The sequence below is a fragment of the Macrosteles quadrilineatus genome, unplaced genomic scaffold (assembly GCF_028750875.1).
Source record: "Macrosteles quadrilineatus isolate MER2022 unplaced genomic scaffold, UCM_ALF_1.0 Scaffold_9__3_contigs__length_116548681, whole genome shotgun sequence".
In the NCBI taxonomy this organism is placed as follows: Eukaryota; Metazoa; Arthropoda; class Insecta; order Hemiptera; family Cicadellidae; genus Macrosteles; species Macrosteles quadrilineatus.
In genome coordinates, this window is record NW_026542602.1 from 12,175,937 (window position 1) to 12,201,928 (window position 25,992).

Here is a 25,992-nt window from a genome sequence, read left to right on the forward strand (position 1 = left end):
TCACAGTATATTTGATTTGTACATTTTTAACAGTAGGTAGTTAAATGTTAGCAGGACAAAGTTAAAAAAATTCTAGCTGATAGGTAGATTTGTGTAGTTCATAAATCTAGAGTTATATCACATACATCTAACAAATTTGCCATTTGGAAACAATTCATTTAATGAATAGCAGATGTAATAAAATGAAATAAAGTTTGAAATAATGTACTGTTTGAAATAAATAACCAAAACCACAGTGGCGGGGAAGGGTTCTTCTGCGGATGCGCATCCCATTTGCCACTCTTAACTGACACAATATATTCCTAGATTTAAAAATGTAAGGTATACATATTCTATACAAACAACTAGGATCCTGAAGTTATTTTTTCAGGTTTAGCTAACTACTAGAATTTTGTTCTGCCATCATCACTGTTGAGATTTCTTTACAAAAGAGGTCAGTAAATAACATGTTTTAGATGTTAGGCCCAGAATTAGTTTATTGCTTCCAGGCTGTACTTTTATCTTTACTCACAGCAGCTATGTAGTAACACATTTCTTGAACCTGAAACCCATTAAATTTACTTTAAACCCTTACTGAACGTTGCAGTTAACCTGAATGACCTGTCTTAGCACTAACCTTATTGATGAGACAAGTCACTGATTAACCGATCCATAATTTAACTGTCCACAATTCTAATCCAACCAAAAAATGTCAGGGTAAATTCCCAATCTAATTCCAGACCTGAGCTTTATTGACCTCTTTTACAAAGTTCCACACCCTACCGCAGCAGACTATTGTAACATGGATCTACCAGTGTACGTCATAGCCTCCGAGCCGTGAGAATGTTTACGCGAATGTTCTCTGACCAGGTGGTCTATCGAGAGGCTGTGATTGGATGCGGCGAGTGCTGACTGCAGCCGAGACGCGAGGTAGCACATGAGGAATGCGGAGATGAACAGAAGACAACCCAGCGCTGCGGAGATTAGCAGAAATGTGCTGCAGGAGTTCTCCATCGCCACTGTGTGATGGTACAGATCTGCAAACAAGCGTTGTTTGAGAATAGTTTTGATGTTGGAAATAGAAAAAAAGTATGAAAACACAGGAAATTTTGAATATGACTCTGCAGATTGGACAAGTAGTGGGTGAAAGTTATTTCAATTACCGGTAGGTATTGAAGTAACTAATTGTAAGTAAGTAATCAATAGTCCTTCAAAATCCCTGCATTTTAAAATTAGTCACAAACCATTGTGAGCATCATCTAAATTTAAAAAAAAATATTTATAAATAAAATTTCATTGGTAGTTTTGGTAGATTAGAATTGACTAGAAACGTTGCTTTTCTCAGCTACAAAATGAACATCAGACAATGTATCACAAACTAGTCTACTTATGCTATAGTTGTTAAAAACTACATAACATTGAGGGAAATTAGGACACAGCTTTTAGGCCATTTTAAAGCCAAGTTAGTCGGATAAGTGTGATTTGTCGTTACTGAATTTAAGACCACTTTGCTTTTTAGCTATCATAATAAATTTAAATCCATAACCCTACTTAAAGACATTTAGCAGTATATAATGACTTTTTATTGGAGTTAAATTTTAAAATGTTTAAATTGTCAAGACATGATTACCAAGCATTAGACCTATGATTTTTTTACTACAACATTACAACTGTAATGGACCAGACCTCCTTCAAGTCTTAGATTGTTTGAGGGTTATTGGCGAAAACAAGCGACTTTAAATATCCCCAAAATATAACTGATGAGCCAATTTATTCTAACTTATAAATCAATCTTCGGACAGATGGCTCATTTGGTGCATTGTCCCAGCCATAAATAGCGCGCAGCTTCCGTACTTGTAGTGCACTTTATCTATGCCCACGTGTTGTTCCGTCGTGTAGCGATTCATGACTACAAAATGGGACCTAATACTGATAACATCGCTGATAATTTGGGAATTCCTATTGAAATACAGATAAGGATAAGACGCTCCTCAAATCCGGTGTTCTTACTGGGACACCCTTTATTTATCTTCTAAGAAGTTTATGCCTATTTCAATAGCAGACTCTTACCTCCTGGCATGAGAACAGTGTACTCGATGTTCTCATGAAACTTTGTATACTGAGTGTTGTTGCGGAACTGATCAGACATTGTGCCGCTCGGCATGTTAGCACTCAACGCTCTCCGTCGCCTTCCCTGTCCACTCGGCTCAAACAGATCAAGGCAGTACTCCTAGAAAACACCCAAAAATCAATATGAGTAATTTTAGTACATCCACTGTAAGATCTTGTGGATTTAATTGCTCAACATTTAGTTCTAGATTTTATAAGGACACAAGGAGTGTGGTGAGAAAAAACATAGTGTAAAGGTGTACTCGTAAAAAATATCCTATCTCGGCTGAATAAAGTGTTTTTCTTTATTCTGGTTAGTTTGCAGGTTTAACTACAAATTAATTGGTTTTGTTAAAAGTTTCAAAAGTTGTTGTAACATCAACACTTTATGAGTAACTTTGACACCACATTATAATTCTATATAACTTACTATTTATTTTGTAGTTTTACTGTAGATTGTATCATTTAAGATTTTGTTATGTCTGTACTAACTAACTGTTAGTTCCATACTGAAAGAGGAACTATATGATACCTGCAAAAAAATTTCAACTTTGAAATAGATTTTTATTAGGAACTTAAAACAAAATTCTATTTTTGAAATTATCAAAGCAAAAAAACGTCTGAATATTTTCAGTTTTACATGCATTGTATTTTTCTGACCTGGTAAATTACAGTTATCTAGTTTCTTATTTCTATAATATGTTGAGAATTGATTGAAAAGTTTGCCATTAACTGTTTTAATTTGATTACATTGAAAATCTTGTCCCCACAGTCAAAATACTGAAATGAAGTAGCCCATGCTCCCAGCCCAGTGTGTTTCACAAATCATTTGATTGAAAATACTCCTGAACTTTCCAAAAAATATTTGAAATGTACATTAGCTCCAAACATGTATTTATATATTTATTAAAGTTTTTATCTTACAGGTTGGCAGTCCACAGCATCCATGCAAGCTTTGATCTGAGAATGTATCCACAGAGTTGATCTTTCCTTCATTGTACTGAGCAGAAATGCTTCAAAGTCTAGAAAAACCTCATTGTGCCGGTCTCTATATCTGGCAGGTTGATGAGGGATGATCGCTACAAAGTCTCGATTACGACACCTAAGAAACACACATTAGTTTAGATTTACCTTTGTTCTTGTTGCCTGAATACTTGTAGGTTGTAGGAAAGATAAGGTGTCACCCTATGCATTTCACCACCTTGTGTGGCATCTTCATCTCTAACGCTATGTATTCTATTACTACAAAAATATTTACACTAGTATCTGGATTGAGTCGATTGGACAACGAGACAACGGATATGCGACAGAGTCATGGTTAGAGGTCTTTCTTCCTCTGTTTCATTTTTTGGACTCCACTGGCTTTGATACACCTGCTACACTGTAGTATTTAAATTTTAAAGTCATAATATTTTTAATGACAGCACGTAACGTAAGCTCTAGCTTATCGAATGAAAGCAACTATACATTGCACAGCGGCGTCAGTTCCTAAATAGCACTGCTAAAACATTCATATTTTACAATTCTCTAATCAATCAATCATGTATGTGGATGCATGAGTAAACACCCCGTAGAAACAAATGTTTTTGGACCATATGTCTGCAATAAGTTGGACCTGAATAGCAATTTGTAGTGGAATAATTAGTTTTTTTTTCACTAACTTAGAGTGAATTTAATAGGTACTTGTTATCATACTAACCCTCCCTTGACTAGGGCCACACTTCCTGCTACGTGAGGATCGTCAGGGTCTGGTGAAACTGTCACTTCCATCAGCTTCACATGCTTCCAGGCTGGAACACAAAAACAGTGTTATGAGTGAGGTTTTCTGGGTTTTACCGTCAGGTTTTTTTATGTTTTGTAGGTAAAGAATATTACTATTATATATACAGGGTGTCCCGTAACTCTCTGGACATATGTATATAGCGTTATTCCTTAGGTCAAGACAAACACATTTCACCATAGGAACATGGGTCTGTGGGGTCTAGTTTACCGACTGTCGGTATTTATGTGTTTTTTACAAAAAAACTAATAACTCCTAAACGGTTTGAGATACAGCTTTGATATTTTACAAAAATGTTTATCTTATTAAGACATTTTATCGTCAGAAATTATACTAAAAAATCATTAACCGTTTCAAAATGGCGGCCATTTAAAATTTTTGATGCCAAATTTCACGAAAACCATTAACTTTACAAAAAAAGTGCAAGAGGCAAAAAAGTTTGTAAATTTTATGTAGTTTTCAATTATACCTTATTTGTTAAGATTGGATAAATAACAACAGAGAAATGTCTTCTTTTCCAAATGCCTGACCACTTTTCTCCATTTAAACAATGCTAATACTCCTCTAACGTTGTTCAGCATTGTTTAAAAGGAAAAAGGTGGTCATACATTACGAAAACAACTAGTTTCTCTGTTATTATTTATCCAATCTTAACAAATAAGGTATCATTGAAAACTACATAAAATTTACAAACTTTTTTGTCTCTAGCACTTTTTTTGTAAAGTTAACGGTTTTCGTGAAATTTGGCATCAAAAATTTTAAATGGCCGCCATTTTGAAACGGTTAATGATTTTTTAGTATAATTTCTAACGATAAAAGGTCTTAATAAGATAAACATTTTTGTAAAATATCAAAGCTGTATCTCAAACCGTTTAGGAGTTATTAGTTTTTTTGTAAAAAACACATAAATACCGACAGTCGGTAAACTAGACCCCACAGACCCATGTTCCTATGGTGAAATGTGTTTGTCTTGACCTAAGGAATAACGCTATATACATATGTCCAGAGAGTTACGGGACACCCTGTATAATATTATCTTATACAGGGTGTCCCGGAACTCTCTACCAATATTTTAGGGCATTGTTCCTGGGTAAGAAACATATCTAAATATCATATTTAAATTGTCCGGAAGTCCTTAGTTACTCAGATAGCCACCATTTTGTTTTTTTCACTTATTATTTTTTTTCTGAAAATTGGTTAAACATACGAAGTTGAAACTTTGCACAAACATTTATGACAACTAGACAAAGCTACAAAAAAATTATGACGATTTTTCAAATTCATAAAACAAAATGGCGGCTGTTTAAAATTTTGTTTCTTAAATTACTCGAAAACTGTTGATGTTACAAAAATTTTACAAGAATAACATTTTTAAGGCAATTGTATTACAAATCGATCGACACCTTAATCTTTAAGATCGGACGAGTATTAACTGAGATATGGCAGTTTTAGTGATACGTGACCGCTTTCAGCATGCGCTGCAACTAATATCCGGCGGTCACGTATCACTAAAACTGCCATATCTCAGTTAATACTCGTCCGATCTTAAAGATTAAGGTGTCGATCGATTTGTAATACAATTGCCTTAAAAAAGTTATTCTTGTAAAATTTTTGTAACATCAACAGTTTTCGAGTAATTTAAGAAACAAAATTTTAAACAGCCGCCATTTTGTTTTATGAATTTGAAAAATCGTCATAATTTTTTTGTAGCTTTGTCTAGTTGTCATAAATGTTTGTGCAAAGTTTCAACTTCGTATGTTTAACCAATTTTCAGAAAAAAATTAATAAGTGAAAAAAACAAAATGGTGGCTATCTGAGTAACTAAGGACTTCCGGACAATTTAAATATGATATTTAGATATGTTTCTTACCCAGGAACAATGCCCTAAAATATTGGTAGAGAGTTCCGGGACACCCTGTATTTATTATTGTTAATGATATAATTTATGTAATACTGTAGCCTGATACATGTTCTTCAAATCACATACTCTTACATCGGTTGCCAGTTGTGGTTAGTAAAGCAATTTAAATGTAAAAAATAGTAATTCCTGAAGACCATAAGCCACTTCACACACTGCTACTCTAAATTGACAAGTGGATAAGTTTCTTGCTGTAACAAAAAAAGTGCTCGTTGGTTTGTCAACGGGTGTTACATCAAATTTTTTTTTTTAAACACAATAGTAATCATTTGTTGTTAGAAGTGTTTCAAATATTTTACTACAACAGATTCCCACAAATAACTCCTCAGCCATCATATAGCTCAAATAAAGCCATCAGAAAGTTTTATCCGCCTAAAAACCCTAATCTGATGATCCCCCACCTCATTGTGATCACCTCTACAACAGTACCATCAGAAAAAAGAAAAAAACAGACCAGAAAAGAGAATTATCCCTACTTTCACTCACATAACTGGTGTAACTGGTACATCGTACATCTCATACCTGATTGTGGATTTATCCTTGCTCGAAGCTGCAACTTTGTTCCTATTGGCACTGCCTGGTCAACAGGTAGTTCAGAACTAGAGTTGGTCATTCTAGGTGGAGCCTCCTTGTACAGAGCCACCTCGTACTCCAGACGACCAGGTGTCTCCTCCACTACACCAGACACTCTAGCTCCATGTGGACTATACATACATGAATGTCAATAATGTACATAGAGTTGGTCATCCTCCTTGTACAGAGCCACCTCGTACTCCAGACGACCAGGTGTCTCCTCTACTACACCAGACACTCTAGCTCCATGTGGACTACAGATACATAAATGTCAGTAATGTACATAGAGTTAGTCATCCTAGGTGGAGCCTCCTTGTACAGCGCCACCTCGTACTCCAGACGACCAGGTGTCTCCTCTACTACACCAGACACTCTAGCTCCATGTGGACTATACATACATGAATGTCAATAATGTACATAGAGTTGGTCATCCTCCTTGTACATAGCCACCTCGTACTCCAGATGTCCAGGTGTCTCCTCTACTGCACCAGACACTCTAGCTCCATCTGGACTACACATACATGAATATCTGTTATCTACATAGAATTGGTTATCATAGGTGCTCCTCGTACTCCAGACGACCAGGTGTCCTTTACTACTTGATAAACTCTAGCTCCATGTGGAGCACAGAAAACGTACTTACGTTTTCTGTGATGTGGAGTGTGAACCCTACTACATATACATGATTGTCAGCAATGTACATTGCGATAACATAGAGTTGATCATCTAGGTGGTGCCTCCTTTTATGAAATAATATCAAAAACATGCCCACAATTATTTATATTTGCATTAATCTTACAAATTCATATAGTTTTCACATTTTTTTAAGAACAACAATTAAAATCACCTCGCATTAATTAATTTTTTTATGTCGAGTTGGAGAAGGCATAACCCATCTCACAGTTGTACAGTTGTAAGTTATTATTCAAACATTATTGCAATACTTACAAGCTGCCGGCGAAGCCTGCTGCTTTGTTCTCTATGATCGTCGGCTCTGGTGGCTTGCACATGATGATGAGTTCTTGATCTGACATCATCACAACCCCCGGGAACTGCGGGAACCATATCCTCACGTGGACAAACCCCTGCAATGACGTACAGGTCACAGTTTAACTGCGGGGAGTTGGCGTATGCATGTTCACACTAACTTTATTTACGAGTGAAAAATGTGTTTGGCTAATAGAATAAGGAGAAAAAAATCAAAAACAGATCTTATTTACGAAGCACCAAGCCATCACATATCTACAATTTATTTACGCCACACTACAAACCTCCAACGTTGGGTTTGGTTTTAACAAACTTCCCAGCATAAGGATTTAGTTCAGTAAACAGCTGTTTGCCGCCAGCTTAATCATATGTGGTTTCATTACGTAATACCATTGACTATTGGATAACTGTACTGTAACGAGTTTTTACCGGAAACCAACCAGCTGATTGTATATTTGGCAATGATTGGTTATAAACAAAACCTTAACCTTTGTGATGTTTGTGGTGGCAGCCGTTATGAGTAGTGATTGTTAGTCCTTTAGTCGGTGGGAATATAAGGATTTGTAGGCCTACATATTTTTACTTTCTCCCCCTATACATATGATATTACTAGCTGTAACCCGCGGGCTTTGCCCCGTTTAACTTCTTAATTTTCAAGATTATCTCGTTCGCATGGCTCAATCACGTCCTGGTTGAAGTTTGTTCGCTACGCTCACTCACCTTTAGGTTGGAGCTCGTTCGCTGCGCTCACTTGCCTTCAGGTTAGCTCGTTCTCTACGCTAACTCGCCTCCAGGTTAAAGTTCGTTCGCTACGCTCACTCACCTTTTGGTTGCAAATTAGCTGTTGTCATAAATGTAAAAGAAATAATAGGTAGTGCTGCACCCTGTTGGTAATCCTTGTAACTTTAATGCTATTGAACATCATAGAACAGAACCAACTTGTTTAGTTGAAACAGCTGTTATGATTCAATAATTCCATTTCTCATAAGGTTAACATGGGAAACTCCAGAGCCACTGGGGCGGAGCCCGAAAGGATTTTTGAAATAAAAATATGCCTATATGTTAATCGGGAATGTGAGCTATCATCATGCCAAATTTCAGCCCAATCCGACCAGTATTTTTCGCGTTCACTTGTCACAAACATACATCCATACATCCATACATCTATACATCCAAACTTTCTCATTTATAATATTAGTAGGATATGGAGAAAGTATTATTTTCGTAAACATTTTTGAGTTTGAGTTTTGAGTGGATATATCCGCTTTGGGTCCCCCTGAACCCAAAAAGTGGTTTTCGAAGTGATGTCTGTGTGGGTGTGTGTGGATGTCTACAGAGCTACAGAGCACACCTGTAGTCCGATTTTGATGGAATTTGGTATGTAGGTACTACGAATGCTATAAAAGACCCGGTATGGATCCTAAACATAAACAAATGACGTTTTTGGCCCGAAAGTAAACAAAACCATGTCAATTAATGCATAGTATAGGCATTTTGTTTACTTTTGGACCAAAAACGTCATTTGTTTATATGTTTATGGTCCATATACCGGTATTTTTTTTTGTATTCGTGGTAGGTACTAATCCATGGTATCTCCAGTTTTTTTTCGAAATTTAGATTCTTAATGGTTATTTTCCCTTAAAACTCCATAAAATAACGGAAAAACCGGATGTTCTAAAAAATAGCCCGAACGACTTTGATAAAAATTTAGCATGTTATAATCCTTTAAATTCCTTTAACCAAACAATATGGTACAAATCCCATTTCCGTAAAAATTGCGGTTCAAAAGCTATTGTAACTTATGTTATTTTCTCATAAAAACCCCCATAAAAGAGCAAAAATCGGATTTTAGGAAAAAAGCCGGTTTTGATTAAATTTAACGTGTTATGGTCCTTATAGTTCTAAACGAAATAGTGCAATTCCCCATTGCTGTAACAATTACTGTTCAAAAGATATTGCAACTTTTGTATTTTTTTTTCTACAAAATATCATACAGGGTGGGGCAGGGAAATATCCCTACTTTTAAGATGGCACTGTGAGTAGTATGGGTGTACTGGAGGAATGGGGTTAGGCTCAAATGACGCTGTTGCTTTGGGATTTTCTAAGAATATCACTTTCAGTAGTAGACATGGCTTACTCGAGTGAGCAATGTGCTTTTGCACTCGAGATGCATTTTTTTTTCAAAAAAATCAGTCTATTGTTGCTATGCAGCTAGCGTGCACTGCGAACTTGTTATCGGATGGCCTGCCGCAAAGCTGTTACATTTTGGTGTGGGTGAAGGACTTCCGTGTACGTGGTGGTGTATTGCGAAGGATATTTGGTGCTCAAAAAACCATCCGAACTCCTGAAAACGTTTACCTTGGCAGAAGATCGATTTTGCAGTCTTCTCAACGTTCTGCTTGTAAACATGCATCCGCGCTGGCGTTGCCTAATCTTACTGTGCCTCGTATTCTCCATGAGGACCTACACCTCCGTCTATTAAAGCTTGTAGTTGCTCATGAACTCACACAACGGGACTGGCAATAACGTATGAAGGCATGTGAAATCTTAATTGCGGGACAGTCTCATGTTGCTCGGGTTTTGTTTAGTGACGAGACACAATTCCATATTACTGGAGCGGTAAATAAGCAGAATATGCTCTATTGGAGCCTAGGGTAGTTTACGAAAAGACCCTAGATGCCTTGAAGGATGCATATCACCTTGAGGTTGGCCGCACTCCACAACAAATGCTTCACAGCGTTATGATGAACTCCAGAACCCGAATACACCTGTATTTACGATTAGGGACACCATATGCAGGATATGCTGTTTAAAACCAAGTAAAGTTATATTAAAATAAACTCCCAGATGTAACCTTTTAATCCCAATATAAAGTTTGGTTCTAATATTCTTGGTTGTCTTTTAATGTACCTTCAAAATTAGGGATACTTCCCTGCCCCACCCTGTACATAGTTAATCCCACTTTACCCATGATAAAGGTTGTTGACAAGCTTATGGGAGAAAGTATGTGTCGGATTGCTGATACCGTTTATTTACCGTTTATGAGCCCCCAGAGGGGAGGTAAATGCTCCGTGTTGGTATCGGCATTTTCAAGTTGGCCACAGACATGGTCGACTGGGCATCGGGTCCCAGTGACATTCCTTTATCCAGGATGGAGGGGTGTTTAGCTCTAGGAGAGATGGAAGTACATCATAATCTCTAACCTACCTGTGTCTGTGGTTCTTTGGGCTTCGGCCTGCTTGTTGTGTGCGACCAGCATTCAGTGGGCAAATCCTCGACTTTGGAAGTAACCTTTCCTGGAGGTGAAAACGGGCAAGTACCCGCAGCTCACGGGGACACTCAAGGGCAACGTAACTTTCCGCAGTGTGAGGGCAACGGTTTGTAGGTACTTATGCAAACCTATCCCTGTCTCTGAGCACGGACGGTATGGTTATCTTGAGTGTGGGGGGTTCTTCCCGGAACCTCAATTGAGTCAAGGGTGTCGCCACCTCTGGTGGATAGGTTCATCCGGGTGGGTCCCACTTCTATACCTGCCTCCTTTTGGGAAACCCTGATGGCCTGGCAGTGATGTTGGGTCTGACGGGCAAACGAAGTAGATCGGGTGCTGGGTCCGAGCCCGCCAGGGGTATCTGGGGATCTATCGCTCTGGTTATCTCTGGTTTCCCAGCAATGGGTAAGGCCTCGATCGGGCAGCGGTGTAAATGGGAGGTTGGGGTTCCCCCCGTCAGCGTGCTGATGGTCCCCTTCCTCCTGGCTATTGATGGCGGGTTCTGCCTGTCAGGGATTAGATAGGTCCCGAGTGTTGCTTGCACTAAATGCGTCGGGGCGCTCTACTATGGACCTCTAGGTTCCGACCTAGTGGAACCCAGGTGGAGTGACGCTTAAACAAGCAGCCGGAATCCCTGGTTAGGATTGAGGGGCAACCCTCTTTCCGAAGGGTCTGCTTCGGCAGCCGGCGAGCCTGATGACCTTAAGTCATCCGCCCATGATGTGCTAAAGGTTGATGCGTAAGCTTCGGCCTACATCATGGGGCCCGGGTATGTCCTGAAGGATAGGTACCGGGTAAGCAGTCAGGGGGCTTCGGCTCTCATGACAACAAATGTAAATGTAAATGTAAATGTAAATGTAATACCGTTTATTTATCGATAAGTTAGCTTAGAGTTTAGGGTGGCGTCAAATATCGTACATCACTCATCCAAAATGTGTTTACCGGACTCGTATGGTAATCTCGCACTCAACTTCGTCTCGCACGGGAACGACCACACTCGTCCGGTAAACCCCTATTTCCAGTATTAGTAACGTAATATACTATTGTAACTAACATTGTGGTACCGGAAAAACTAGAATGTCATATTATATTTTATATATTTTTTCCAATATCCTATACATCTCTTGTTTTAACTTCATTCAAAAATCATTAAGTAAATATTTACTTTTTGTACTAGAGTAAACAGAGCCTGACGATGGAAACCTAGTTTCCGAAAGCGCTTGGGAATAAAACAAATTATTTTATATTGGCCTTGTTGAACATTTAAATTTAGTTATACTTATACATTTCATTAGAATGTCATATATTAAGTTTTAGGTACATGAATTAAAATACATCTTCCCCTATTGCAATTGAATTTGTTAGTAAATTTAGCTTGTTTAATTGTCCATATTCCCTCCTTTAAAGTATTCGTTGTGTTTAGCGGTTGTTAAATTGAAGTAATGAAATACGATGTTGAACACGAATTTCAAAGAAAACTGTCCCTATTTATAGATTCCTAAATTACAGGTCAATACAACTTTGGCTGTAATGAGTGAAAGGATGTAATTTAAGCTATACCATCTTGTTATAATTAATTAAATACTATATCACAACATAAACAAATATGTGCAAACTTGCCTCTTGAACAAAAATATTAATCGGTGTATTGTGCAAAATAGTTATATAAATATAATTATAGATGAAACAGCTTTTTTGTGAAATTTTCCTATTTATTTAATAAAGTCAAAATCATATATTATTTGGCGATATATTTCGCATTTGTTTTGAGTTTTTTCAATGACGAATATCAAAATAAATATCTATCTATGTAACATGAGATTTTTTCAATGGCGAAGAACAAAACAATGATTGAGAGACAAGTACAATGGTAGTAAAAACTACCAACAAAGTAAACTCAAAAGTAAATTGGGGAACGGGACCCAATTGTGGGGAAGTGGGTCATGAAGATGACTGATCGTCGAATGTTGCTGACACCTACAACGGAGATAACCATTAAATATTTCCTTGGCAGACATTATTTGGTCGTCAACGTCAGAGTCTACAGAGCTGCCTGCGTTTATGAACCGTTTAGGTATAATGTAACGATGGTAAATCGTCATTTTGGGCGTCATCAAGAGGCAAATAGAGTGAAAAAGTTGAGATAGAACTTGTTTCGGCTTTCTTAGGCTATAAAAGGAGACCATAGAGTAAACTTTATACTAGTTAATACAGTCTAGAGAGCACTGCAAACTGTAGTTGTGTCTACAAAGATGGTAGCCTGTTTTGCATGACGCATGTATGTATTAGATGTAAGGATTTTGTTCTGTAGCATTTGCTGTTGCAGGATGATGCTCTTATTATTTTAATACAACAACAACAATTTGAGTCCAATCGGCATTGTAGTTTTTTTTAGTTTATCTCATACAAACACACAGACTCACAGACACCACCTCTTATTTATAAGAGTATAGATAACACCACAACAACAACAACAACAATAATAATACAAGAACACCATACTGTAAGTAAAGGTTTCAAAATCAGGAATTTAAAATAATATATCTATTTGTCACTGGAAAAAATTAAAAATAATTCTTCGAATTGTTACGAATAAACAGTAAACGCATACTCTTATCTAACTGTAAAAGGTTCGTTGGAAGACGGCAGCGGAGTCAAAGTGATGTTATCAGTGCACGAGTGTAAAGGGTGATAAACAGACAAAAACTCGGTTAGGTTGCGTAGGTCTTAATTACTGGCGAACGCTTGGGCAGTGAACCTTGCAGTAACTGTACAGGGACTGTTTACCTCCAGACATCTCAACAATACTACGATACTGGGGCAAGGAGAGATTCGGTTGTGAGCAGCGAAAGGTAAACGATCAGGAGGAATATTTTGGCAACCAACAAATAACGGTATCAGCAATCTGACACATACATTCTCCCATTAGCTTGTAAACAACATTTATCGTGGGTAAGCGATGGGAGTAACTATGATATTTTATAAGGAACAAATCACAAAAGCTGCAACATCTTTTGAACCGTAATTGTTACAGCAATAGGGGCTTTCACTATTTTGTTTGGAATTATAAAGACTTTAACACATAAATTTTAATCAAAACCGGCTTTTTTTCCTAAATTTTTATCAAAATCGTACGGGCTATTTTTGAGAAAATTCAATTTTCTATTATTTTATGGGGTTTATGGGAAAATCACTATTACAAATCTCCACTAAAAATCTAAATTAAAAAGAAATTAAATTACACCTGGAGATACCATGGATTAGTACCTACATACCAAATTTCATCAAAATCGATCCACAGGTGTAGTCAGTAGCTATGTACACATCCACACACACGCAGACATAACTTCGAAAACCACTTTTGTGGGTTCAGGGAGACCCAAAACGGATATATTCACTCAAAACTCAGACTCAACAATTTTTACGAAAACAATACTTTCTCCATACACTAAGGGGGGGGGGAGAAATAAATATATATTCTATAATAACTGTTGTATTTTAAATGAAAGCGCAGGATCAAGATGTATGCACGTGCAGACATACTAGTGTGCAGGAATACGACTGGGCTCTCTTTAACTCTTAGGAGAAATCGTTTTTATCGTGATTTTTCAGCGGGTAACACAGACGGGTACGTTTATCATTTTTAGTCATTTTTAGTTAGAATGTCGAACTATATGGCACAAATACAGAGCAGAAATATTCAGCGCACAATTTCTAGCAGATTAGTAATTTTAAAATGGCAGCCATTTGACTTTTTATAACTTAAATAACTCAAAAATGGATTATTGTTAAAAAAAAGTCAAGGACACTTTTATTTAGCATTTAAAATTCCTTATCAAACAATAAAAAAAGATCGAAAAAATAACTTTTTTGGTTAAAAATAGAGCAAGCGTTAGTCAGGGTGCAATTTATTTTGCCTTATTTTACAACTAAAAACCGTTTTATTTCAGCTATTTGTCATCCGATCCTTTTGATCTTGGTGTCGTTTAGGGAATTCCACATGCTAAATAAAAATATCCTTGACATTTTTTTATATTAATAACCATTCATTATTATTACTAATAATAATTATTATAATTATTAATTAATTATTTAATTAAAATGGCCGCCATGTTGACATTTCTAATCGTGCCAACTTAATTTTCTTTTCTACAATATTTCTTGTGTACGTTAACATGCTTACCAAGTTTCATAATCATCGGTTCAAAAACTGCAAAGATAAAAATATTTATGTATAAAAAACAAAATGGTGAATAACTGGGTAAACACATTTTTGGACATACCTTCACATACATTTTTCCTTAGTATGAGGATTCATCTCCCAATGTCCTGAATCGTGTTTTATGGACATAAAACTCGTGGTACTGTTTTATACAGTGGCCAAATGGACAGATCAGTTAGACAGGGGGCCTTTGACTGTTATAATAGTCCATTAACTAATTAGATTACCTAACTAATTTACATTATTATCTATGTTTTACTCACATTCCTCTTGAGCACTCCGCATCGGGCGAAGTTGGTGACCAGCAGACTGTAGGCCAGCCCTGTGAGATCCTCCGGGTCCGGTCGGATCTGACACTCCGCGTCCAGCAGAGGATCGATAGCTCGGTCGTCCGCGAACAGTGGCGCCCCCTTGAACCCCTCGGGCTTCCGCAGCTTGGCGGAGATGTAGTCCTTCCCTATCACCTTCCCTTGCCGACCCTCCGACCCCGTGAAGGTGCATTGTATCTCTGACACTGCAATGAGGGAATGTTTCTGAGTTAGAAAAATGTGTATGACTTTCATGTTCAAGAAATAGGCATGAGTTACATAGAAAGGACGGACTCTTTCTACCAACCATGCGAGCCCCGTGAAGGTACATTGGATCTCTGACACTGCAATGAGAAAATGTTTCTGAGTTATAAAAATTTGTATGACTTTAATTTTTAAGAAATGTTTCTCATATAGGGATGAGTTAAATTGCATGGAAAAGATGGACTCTTTCTGCCAAGCTCCAGATGGTGCAATAACAGAATATTAGAAAGAGAGAAGTTGAAAAAATATTTACGACTATGACTTTTATACCGGAGAATTTTTCTCATGAAGTGATGAATTAAAGTATATTTTTTATATGATTCTGAAAAGTACATTTGGTGGCTAACGATATTTGCGATGAACAAATTTGAACCCATCCATCAGTTAAAGACAAACTCTCTTAAAAACAAATACTCTCTATGGTTGTGTTTTCAGCTTGCAGCAAAAATACCCTTTTACGATTTAGAAGGATCTTTGCATATGCTTTAGCGTTTAATCATTCCATTTTTCGAAAACTACGTTACTATAGGTAGTCCAGTGATCGAAAACTTGACCAAAAATATGTTATGCACAGACTTCTCTATTTTCACCCCACGCTGTAAATAAAACATATGATTGAAATTTCTTCCATTTGTTTTGATTTTCTGATTATATTTTGTTGCCATTGGCCCATGTTAATTTTTATAAAATTTTAAGTTCATTTTTTATGCTTATTTTCGAGCCTATTTTAATTTATAAAGAGATTCTGCAAATCTACAGGAACATATCTTTCTAACATTATGAGTAGGTTTTCAAGAAACATGCTTGCCTATCAATAGTATATAGATAGGGAAAAATTAATCATAACTCTAATATTTCTAAACATTTACCTACAAACATCATTTACTTTAGTACCGGAACTGACAGTAGTACTAATAAATAAATCACCTATACCCATTACATTAGCAATTTCATAGTGGCATTTTATTTGTCGATAATTATTAACAAATAATTGACGATCAACAATTATTGATTCTTTGGGGGCTTAAATGTTTTACTTGGAACATTAGCTAATTTACTTCAGACCACCATTCCTACAACAAAAATCCTACAATCGATTCCCTTTTTTATAATTCTTCGACATCGACAAGGCGGTAACGGCACCAGAGTTTACTTCGACGTTTCTAGTATTTAGTTCTAGCCACTCATTATTCCATTGTAGCAGTTTATCTGAGCAGAAAGGGCATTATCCTCGAGCAAGGGTTAACAGGTGTTTGACAGGTGGCGGCACTGCTGGACCGGAACCGGAACTGCCACAGTCCGCGGATCAACTCCTACCGCCACCGCATCAACCGGATGTCTGCAATCTTCGCCACTGCCATCTTGAATCGCAGGTTAAGAGGTTGATTTTTTTATATGTATTAGCGAGTAGGTAGCTTATATACATTTTCCTAAAATGTTGATACGGTAAATATACTTTCCTCATACTTTAATACTTTTTAATACTCTTTGAAATGGCGACCAAGTGAATGTAGGTATTTTAAGTTCCTACCATCGTGTTAAGATCTTATTATGGGGTTTCAGGTAGGCCTACTCATTAAAGTTATATATATGCCCTAATTATATCCGATTTATAGGAGACCAAAATCTATTTTAAGGCGAAGATGAGTGGTCTATGGGGATGACAGATTTGTTGCTGACTAAGATCACAGGACTTATAATTTCCAGGCGACCAGGCGTGCCCAACTACTCAGGTTTCAACCACCAACTACAGCCAAACAAACATCTACGTATGATGCACTTCCAACTAACATCAGATATGATCTATCTCCGATTAGAATTAAAGAAGGAATGCGGAGAATGAAAGTGAATCGGAACACAATACACAGAGAACTATATAGCAGAGGACTGAATTGGACCTCCAACTGAAATGAAATTGCCAAGTATACAACGATCTCCAAGCGACAATACGGTAACGGAGTCTGCAACAGGAAACACGGGACTTTGTCATGATTCTGAGGTCCAAGGGAGAGGTCAGCTGGTTAATTGGGCTCTGGAGTGTTTCTACTCCATGCTTCATCAAATAACATTTTGTAAATGGTTCTTTAGGAAGTGGACCTAGACCCAGCCCAGAGGCTTACAATAAATCGTCCTGCCTAAACAAATTAGTTAGTAAAAAAGCAATCATATAATTCATTCAATGCGCCTTCATTTCTTCACTCTTCTTCACCTTAAAATATCACCTTGCAATATTACATTGCTGTGCGATATTTTAAGGTGAGTTTATATTTCAAGGTGCGATATGTTTACATTGTAGTTCCCTTGCACTCTGGAATGCATCGTGCGAAAAACCAATTTAGTAAGTCGACATGAAAGAGGACAGGTAATAATGAATACGAGCTAAAACCAAACCTAATAAGATTACAAAAAATATCGCTAGCGGCTTTTTTTAATTCGTGACTGATATGCCTTGTGTGACCCATGCTTAAAGTTATAAAGCAAGTATACTACTTCTACTTTGTGTCTCTATTTATTATTGCACGACGTTGACGGCCTACCTTTATTCTTCATCCGGAAAATTCAACAAAGAATATTTTGATATTTATTCTAGATATCACTACAATGTCTTCTCTAGTTACTGCCATCAAATGACAGTGACACAATTTACTGGACGGCAGTCTGTCATGATCATGATTCTGCTTCTCGATGAATCTTACAACAGTACAGTATTTGGAAGCACAATTCACGTATTATACAATTACAGTATTTTTTACCCCGAATTACTTCACTGAACAAAGAACCGCCTGTTAATCTTAGAAACATTACTTTTTTTTAACAATATGAAGCTGTACTCTGTAGTGCCGATTTTAATAAAGATTAAAAGACCAATGGATCACGATTAATTAATTGAACTTCGTGCATTTCTATACATTTTGAAAATGGTTGAAACCTCAGATAACAAAGATACGAACAATGTTTGTAACATTTTTTGTATTTAATATAAATTATTGATGCATTATCGGATCTGACCGGTAACTAAATTCTCGACCGCTAGAGACTGGTGCAATAGTAAAGAGGATGGAATTGAAGAAAAAGTGTGAAATAAAATACCCCCGCCGCAGCAAACCTGCCGACTAAGCGAATTTCCATTTGTCTGAATTGATTTTCAGTTAAATATATTTTAATAACATTAGGTTTAACGAGTACCTAGGTTTGCTGCTACAAGGAAACTAATAAAGTGTGTTTTTGAGTAAAATATTGTTAGCTTAGTACAAAATAAATAAATTTGCCAAGTTTGATCAAAATATATCCATAAACAAGCAAACTACAACATTTGACAATATTCTCCATAAGAATAACATGGGAATTTTAAATTTACAATTTTTTAATTTTCTCCGTTACTAATAATCGAACAAAAATACTTTTGTATACTAAATTATTTGTTTTTTTTAGCTCTTTAAAAAGGTCTAAAGAGAAATCGGGAAATTTTGTGTTTTGAGGGTCAAAAATTAGAAAAACCAATTTTTACCCCATAAAACCCCCCGTAAAGCCCCGTTCCCATGGTCCGATCGTGCTGGTTTGCGAACTCATTCAAGTTTATCCCGCTTTACACCTTTAAACCAAATTTCATCAAAATCGGACAAAAATTACTCAAGTTATCGCGTTCACGGACGTATATATATATATATATATATATATATATATATATATATATATATATATATATATATATATATATACATATATAAAAATTTGAACGAATGGTGTTTTTGGCCTCTGGGGACATCAAAATGAAAAAGTAAATCGGTCCCGGGTCTAGGTCTTACCGTGCCACCTACGGTAATAGCTACTTCCCTATAGGGAAATTCGCTAAAACTATTAAAATTATGTTTTCTCTAGTTCAATTCTCTGTATTTTAATCGAAAGAAGATTAATTATGACTCCTGTCTTTCCTCGCCTTCTTTCTTTCCCTTTTTATTTATTTGTCCTCCTTATATCCTTTTATAACAGCTAGACTGCATGTGTAAATGCGTTAGTCCCTTGTGAACTCCCTCGTCTACCACATGCAGCACGAGAGGTCTGTGGTTTACTGGTCACTGTACTGCAGCGCCGACCCCATGACTAATTATGCTGATTGAAACCGCTATGTTGATTATTTGCAAATGATTCATGCATATTAACACCATATCGCTCCCCTCCGGTAGTACTACGTCCTCGGGTGTAAACGAGTTTTTGGGTATTGTAGGTAGCTTATTTTGATGTGGAAGCACGCAGAAGAGTTGTCAATTATTATCGACTATCAATTGATATGGGGATTGGGGAAGTCGCGTATTTTAACCGAAATGTGAGTAAAGGATGAGTAGAATCATTGACTATTGGATACTGAAATTGTATCAATAAACATAGGTGGAATGGAATGAGATGATCTTTGTAGCTTTGTTACTTACAATAAGATCAGCTGTTTCATAAGATCAGCTGTTTCATAAGATCAGTTGTTTCATATGATCAGCTGTTTCATTAGTTTTGTTTTATCCAGGTTCCAGTTAGCCAGGATCATTATTTATGCCCAATAATCAGAAACAGCTGGGTCCAATTGATGAGAGGATACGTCACTGTGTTAATTCAATTGGTTGACAAAATAACGTTTCTTACAATATTGTTTTCGTAAATCGATAATTGTATTTTCCCACACAATTTATGTAGAAAATTAAGGCCTTCAATTGTACGTAAATGGACCAATTAAAATTTCACAGAAAAAGTTTGATTTTACGATATTAACCTATGAACTTGTGTTGTGATATCTGGAAAAAGGTCGACGTTAGATGGTAAGAAAGCTGAGCTTTATTACATATCCATTGAACATAAAAAATAAGGCCCGTAACGTTTTAAAACAAACAAAACCTCTAGATTTGTCGTATAAATTTGTTAATAGTATTACAGTACTGTTAGCTATAGAAACAATTATTTGATTAACTTCTAATAGCTATCAGTGGAATAGGTAGGATTATCAGATGAGTATAATCATACATCAAACGAGTAGCTTATACAAGGTTAACTCCTTTAATTTATGGTATAATTTAAAGGTTAAATTGTGTTTCCAGTTAGGCCTATTAAATTATTTGATTCTCTTCTGATGTGTTGGCCTACTATTTTTGGCAACGTTACAAGTGCAGGGTAAATTTAGGATAATTGTGCTGGAAAGAAAACTTAATTTATATTTCAAGCTTTTACAATTATCTTTGTCAAGTTGTTACAAGCCAGATGGCCAGATGAGGAGTAAACTAAAAAAAGTCACTAAAACCATAGACAAATCTAAAACGTAGGCTATGCCTTAATTAAAAACTCACCGTACTAAATGAAGTATTTAAAACAATGAATCGTACAGTAACAACAAAACACAGTACGACCACAAACGCTACGTGGTTTCTTTCGGATGTCAAAACGGTATAAATCGAGTTCACCAAAACTAATCAATTTGACCCGAAATGGAGCGAATAAAACTGTCCTAGTTGTTTAGAATGTTTACATTTCGACTGATGTTGATTCCTTTGTAACGAAGAAATGGCGATATAATGATTGTATTGTATATTTGCAGCTGAAACGCTCATCAGTCATCACCAAAGATTGCCGTGGATGGATTAGTGATAAAGGGTACAAGGGAATTTGGTCTCTTCCCATATAGGTCTCCAATATATTGGGGATTATCATAAGGTTTCTATTGCACATATATTTAATTTCATATCTGTAACTGATAGAAGACATCCAATCTTTTAATAACCTCTTTTGATTACCAGTTTAGGTTTGAACGCCACGTAGATGCGTTTAACCCAAATATGAGTGAAGGACGAGTGTCTTGTTTCATTAGCCAGGACCATTGATTAAAGTCTAATGATCAAAGACAGCTGGGTTTCGAACCATCAAAAGCTACTTACTTTTCGCAGGATCGAACTCGTGACCTTTTGATTACTAAGTGAGCACAATACTTAGCTTCCCAGCTGTAGGTGACGCAAAGTTTGATTTATTGAACCTCTCATATGGTAAATACATTATCTACCTCAACAATTGATAGATTCTCACATACTCCAACACATTCCCTGTGACAACATTGTATCTAGGTGACACCAGTTTGACAGTCGTGAGACCGGTCCCAGACTTCCCGGATCGTTCGTCATTAAAGCGTTCCCTCCTAACGGTGATCCGATGCCAGTAGTCGGTTTATCGTTATCTATCTGGAGCAATTACTCGGTTGCGGTGATTATCCCACATTCACTTGTGAGAACCGATTACTCTGAGTAATCTGTATTGTTTACTTTATCTTTTCGTACGAGGATCTGTTTATGAACTAACCAGGAAGCTATAGGTAACTATCACTCAAAATTGGGCCAACCAAAACTATAAATTATGATACCTCGTTTATAGTATGTACAGTATGCATTTGTTATTAATTTTGCGTTGTTACCTTGATCAAAGCCTGTGGAGGTTTTTTATACTTGCGAAACAACCTCGCTAAAACATGGTATTTTGACTGTTTAATGTGGACTCGCTGTTAACAATACTTTTAGTAACTTAACAAGTAAATAAATTTAAATTTCTTTTGTTGGCCCACTCTCTGATTAACTACCTACTTGTAAATTATATCACGACCAACCCTATTATTTTTGGTCTTATCTTGTCACCGTTTGTAAATAATATGTAGAGACTTGTCTCCCTTTATAATACTGTATTAACTTTGAAAGCAGACAAGTTAACAAATTGACCATGAGAAATAACAAGTTAAACAATGTTTGCAGCACTGTACAGTAGAACCTCTTTAATCCGAACTAATTGGGACCAGGGGTGGTTCGGACTATTGAATAGTTCGGATTATAGAACATATTGTTGTTTTTTTACATAAAAATAGCTAAAACATGGCTAAAATGGATCGAAATTATTTTGGGAAAAGTGAACAAATGTTTTATAATTTAAAATACAGTGTTTATTTAATACAGTAGTAAACATATTGAATAAACTAACAGTACTGTACATTATATACAGTATACAATAAAGAACTGCTGTACTGTGTATAGAGTACAGCAATGAGGGGTTCGGATTAGTGGACGTTCGGATTACGGGGGTTCGGATTAAAGAGGTTCTACAAAGAAAAATTGCGCACATCAAAACATTCCATTTGCAATCCTCGCTTGTTTGCCGGTATCGGTTTTGTTTAATCCGTTAATCTTTGTGGAAAATCGGGTTTTTCCTCCTAACGAAACTAACTACTATAGACAGCAATAAGTGAAAATGAAAGCTGTTGATTCCAGCTACCTTTAGTAAACAATAAATATGTGACATTTCGCTTTTATCCAAGTCCCGGTATGTTTTGACGGCGACGACTCCGTGATGTTCATCCGTCCGTGGCGGTTGTTTAACGATCCTGGCAGGACGTCCCGTGTCCTGTGGGACGTCAGGGACCGCTACAGGACTCCTGGAGAGATCCTGATACTGACCTCGGTGTTAACACTGCAGTAGATCTCCCCATACTTTGGTATTTGCTGTTATGTTATATGTCCGCTCACTATGTTGATTGGGTTCCTAGCCTTTGGAGACAACTATTGGGGTTTGAAATCAAATCAAATCAAAACTCTTCTTATTTTGAATGAACTAAGTACCTTATGGTCATTTTATGCGGTCAACTCTTCGTATGGGGGTCCATCTATATGGGCAGGGGGGCCCTGAGCTACAAAACGGGCCAACCAAATGTTTACTAATTTTAAAAATGATGGGAAAAACTATAAATTCTCAATAAATAAAACAAATATTGAGTAAAAAATTTGTTTGTGGAAAAATTTTAAAAATTTTCTGAAGGAGGTAACCTGAAACCCCATTTTATTTCGCAGGGTTCCCTTATTATTAAAAGCCACAAATATTTTTGTCGTTATGGTTAAATTATTTCCTGTAGGCCTATTCTGATCAAATTCTCGGCTTACTTTGTGATCAGTTCTGCAAGTCAAGTACCTATGTAAGGCTATTCTTCGCTATGCATATTATTCTATCCGTAACGTCATTATTGTGGAAGGAGGTCTCTAGTGATATTATAACAGTAGCGTTTCACCACGATGGTTATTGATGAACATTTTCCGCCAGAAGATGCTTTGTTTCCGTCCCTGGCCGCCAGGAAGTGCTACTAACGGCACTTTATTACTTTGCTCACACTTTTTCCACTCATAAATATCGTTTATTTCCCTATCCTCCAGTGACTCAATAGATTGTTTACAACCGTTGTGGTTCTGATGGTGTTTTTACTGTTGGAATCTGGAGTAATGGGATATTCTATGGGATCCATGGAGGCCATTACGATCCATAACCATAGAGTAAAAAGGTGTAAACAATCTGTTTTCTATTATTACTCTTTGTGTGTGCCACTCTGTTATTTGAAAAGTAGTACAGTCATTTTAACATTTAAAGGATCCCATTAATATAAAAAAGAATAAACACAATTCCTAATTACAGTAATTAAATGTTAGCCCGTAAGACATATGTGACAAACTTGAACTATAGTTGATTTAAGTTTCTAAACAATTTGCACCGTGAAATCATCATGCTATAGGTTGAATAACCATAATCTTTAGATAATATTTATCATAATTTTTATGTTCATACGTAAAATAAATTTAATTTCATAAAATTAATACAGTAGGTATCAAATACAGTATGGACATATTAATTTACATTCAATTTTCACTTACAAACTACATGGTTATTAGTTAAAAATTATGTTAATGGTTAACATATTGATTTTGACTACAATTATTGGCAACACACTCTGAAATTAGTACTTTTTAAAAGTCAGATGCAGATAAGAAGTAATACATAGCATTCTTTTGTTAATAATGAAGAAATTGCTTCAGAAGACATTTAACATAAGGGGAAAACGTATTGATCGATAGTAAGAAAATAAGTGAAACCGTAAAAAGCATACTACTGTCACCAAAAGAGATTATTTTAAATTACGAAGCCCCAAAAATTGATCAGATATGTAGAGATATAAAAATATATATTTGAAAATTAAAATCACCGTATACGTTGAATATGTAAAACATTCTGAAATAATCCTTGAACTTAATTTAAGCTAATGCGTAAATTACCTGAGCAATAATTAAATAGTTTACTTACCATCATAGTCTTGTGTGAAAACTCCAGATATCTGTAACAAAAATGAGCATAAATTATATTTGATGATTAATGTACGTGATAGGCTAAAATTTAGCTTTGATAGGTAATACTGTATAAGCTACAACAATCGTAAGTTTATCCAGAACCCCAGTTAACAAATGGTCTCACTTAAAAAAAAAATGTTACCTTTTTATATATTTGTAATTCTATTACAGTATTTTTCAGGTGTATCTATGGTAAAACATTTAATAGTGCTTTTAATTTTTTTTAGTGAGTTATAACGATCAATTTAGTGACAATAGTGAAGGAAATTCATACAGCCTTTGAAGAGACATCGACGGTTGGTGTTACAGGTGGCCTTATATATATAACTTACTCTTACACAATACTGTATTATTTATTGAAGTTTCCATTAAAGAAATGCGTTGTTCTCACTACTAAATGGTGACTATTCCACTGGCTTGTACACTAGGTTATCGGGAAACATGTTATCTCTTAAAACAGTTAGGTTCCTGGCGTTGACACGATTTTTATGTTTTGGTGCATTGCTTTAATATTACCTCTCTGGAAATTATCTGTCGTGTGTCCTTTGGACTGGTGAATGGAAAAAGTATTGTTGAACGGTGGAATTTGGACCTGGTCCTCCTGTGATCGTTAAATTCATTAAATTAAATTAAATACATACCTTATGTACATGGTTTAACACTATCAACTCTTATACAATGCCGAGTAAAAGAATGGCACATGTTTAGCATCTAATATAAAAAATATATTACAGGTTTAACTGCCATGCGAGATCAGACACAACTACTCATTCTCTTCATTCTAATCTTAAAACTTTCTTAGCATTTTGCCCATTAATCGGTTTTTGGAAAATATCTTCAAAAATCTTCAATTTATTTTCAACTAGTTCATGAGACTAATTATTTACATTTTCATTCTGCGTCTAACGGTTGTTTATACACGTACTTGTTAAATGACGTTGTATCGCATGTTTTTCGTAAGAATACATTGATTGCCGAAGTCTTATTGTGTATCGATGTAACTCGATGAAATAAAACAGTTTTTAATTCACACTTTTAAACTTTTGCAAACACAATTTCGTGTGTTTCTCCAAGAAACAAACCCACCTACTAACTGAACTAATTTATTCGTGGTGAACTTGGATCAAACAGTAAACTTTCTCTCGCGAGGAAAAATAAAAATATTGAGTTAAGATTCCTGAACAAAAATAACAAATATGCTTTACCTTTTGTGTAACTGGATTATTTATGTTTCATTAAGTATAACCGCTTTTGTTCATAACCACGGTTGAATCGCAAATATGACTTGACATGCAGATATAATTTATTCATACTTTCTTGAGGAAGCCAACGTCCGGAAGTCCGTGATGAAGGAAATGCAATAATGATAATTCCACTGCCACTACAATCAGACGTACAGTTACCCAGT

The 25,992-nt window shown here is 36.1% G+C and overlaps 1 protein-coding gene across 1 annotated transcript in view; it reads right to left on the bottom strand.

Moving 5' to 3' along the window:
- Positions 1–404: 404 nt before the first annotated feature.
- LOC129003244 (uncharacterized) overlaps positions 405–25,992 on the bottom strand; it is a 33,306-nt gene continuing 7,718 nt past the window's right edge. Inside the window, exons 2-9 of the mRNA XM_054431538.1 lie at positions 24,541–24,571; positions 15,100–15,350; positions 7,308–7,444; positions 6,309–6,490; positions 3,788–3,878; positions 3,013–3,190; positions 2,050–2,209; positions 405–1,016 (exon numbers count right to left, since the gene is read on the bottom strand). Coding sequence (XP_054287513.1) covers positions 772–1,016; positions 2,050–2,209; positions 3,013–3,190; positions 3,788–3,878; positions 6,309–6,490; positions 7,308–7,444; positions 15,100–15,350; positions 24,541–24,571 — 1,275 coding nt within the window. The 3' untranslated portion in view covers positions 405–771. The remainder of the gene's footprint in view (positions 1,017–2,049; positions 2,210–3,012; positions 3,191–3,787; positions 3,879–6,308; positions 6,491–7,307; positions 7,445–15,099; positions 15,351–24,540; positions 24,572–25,992) is intronic.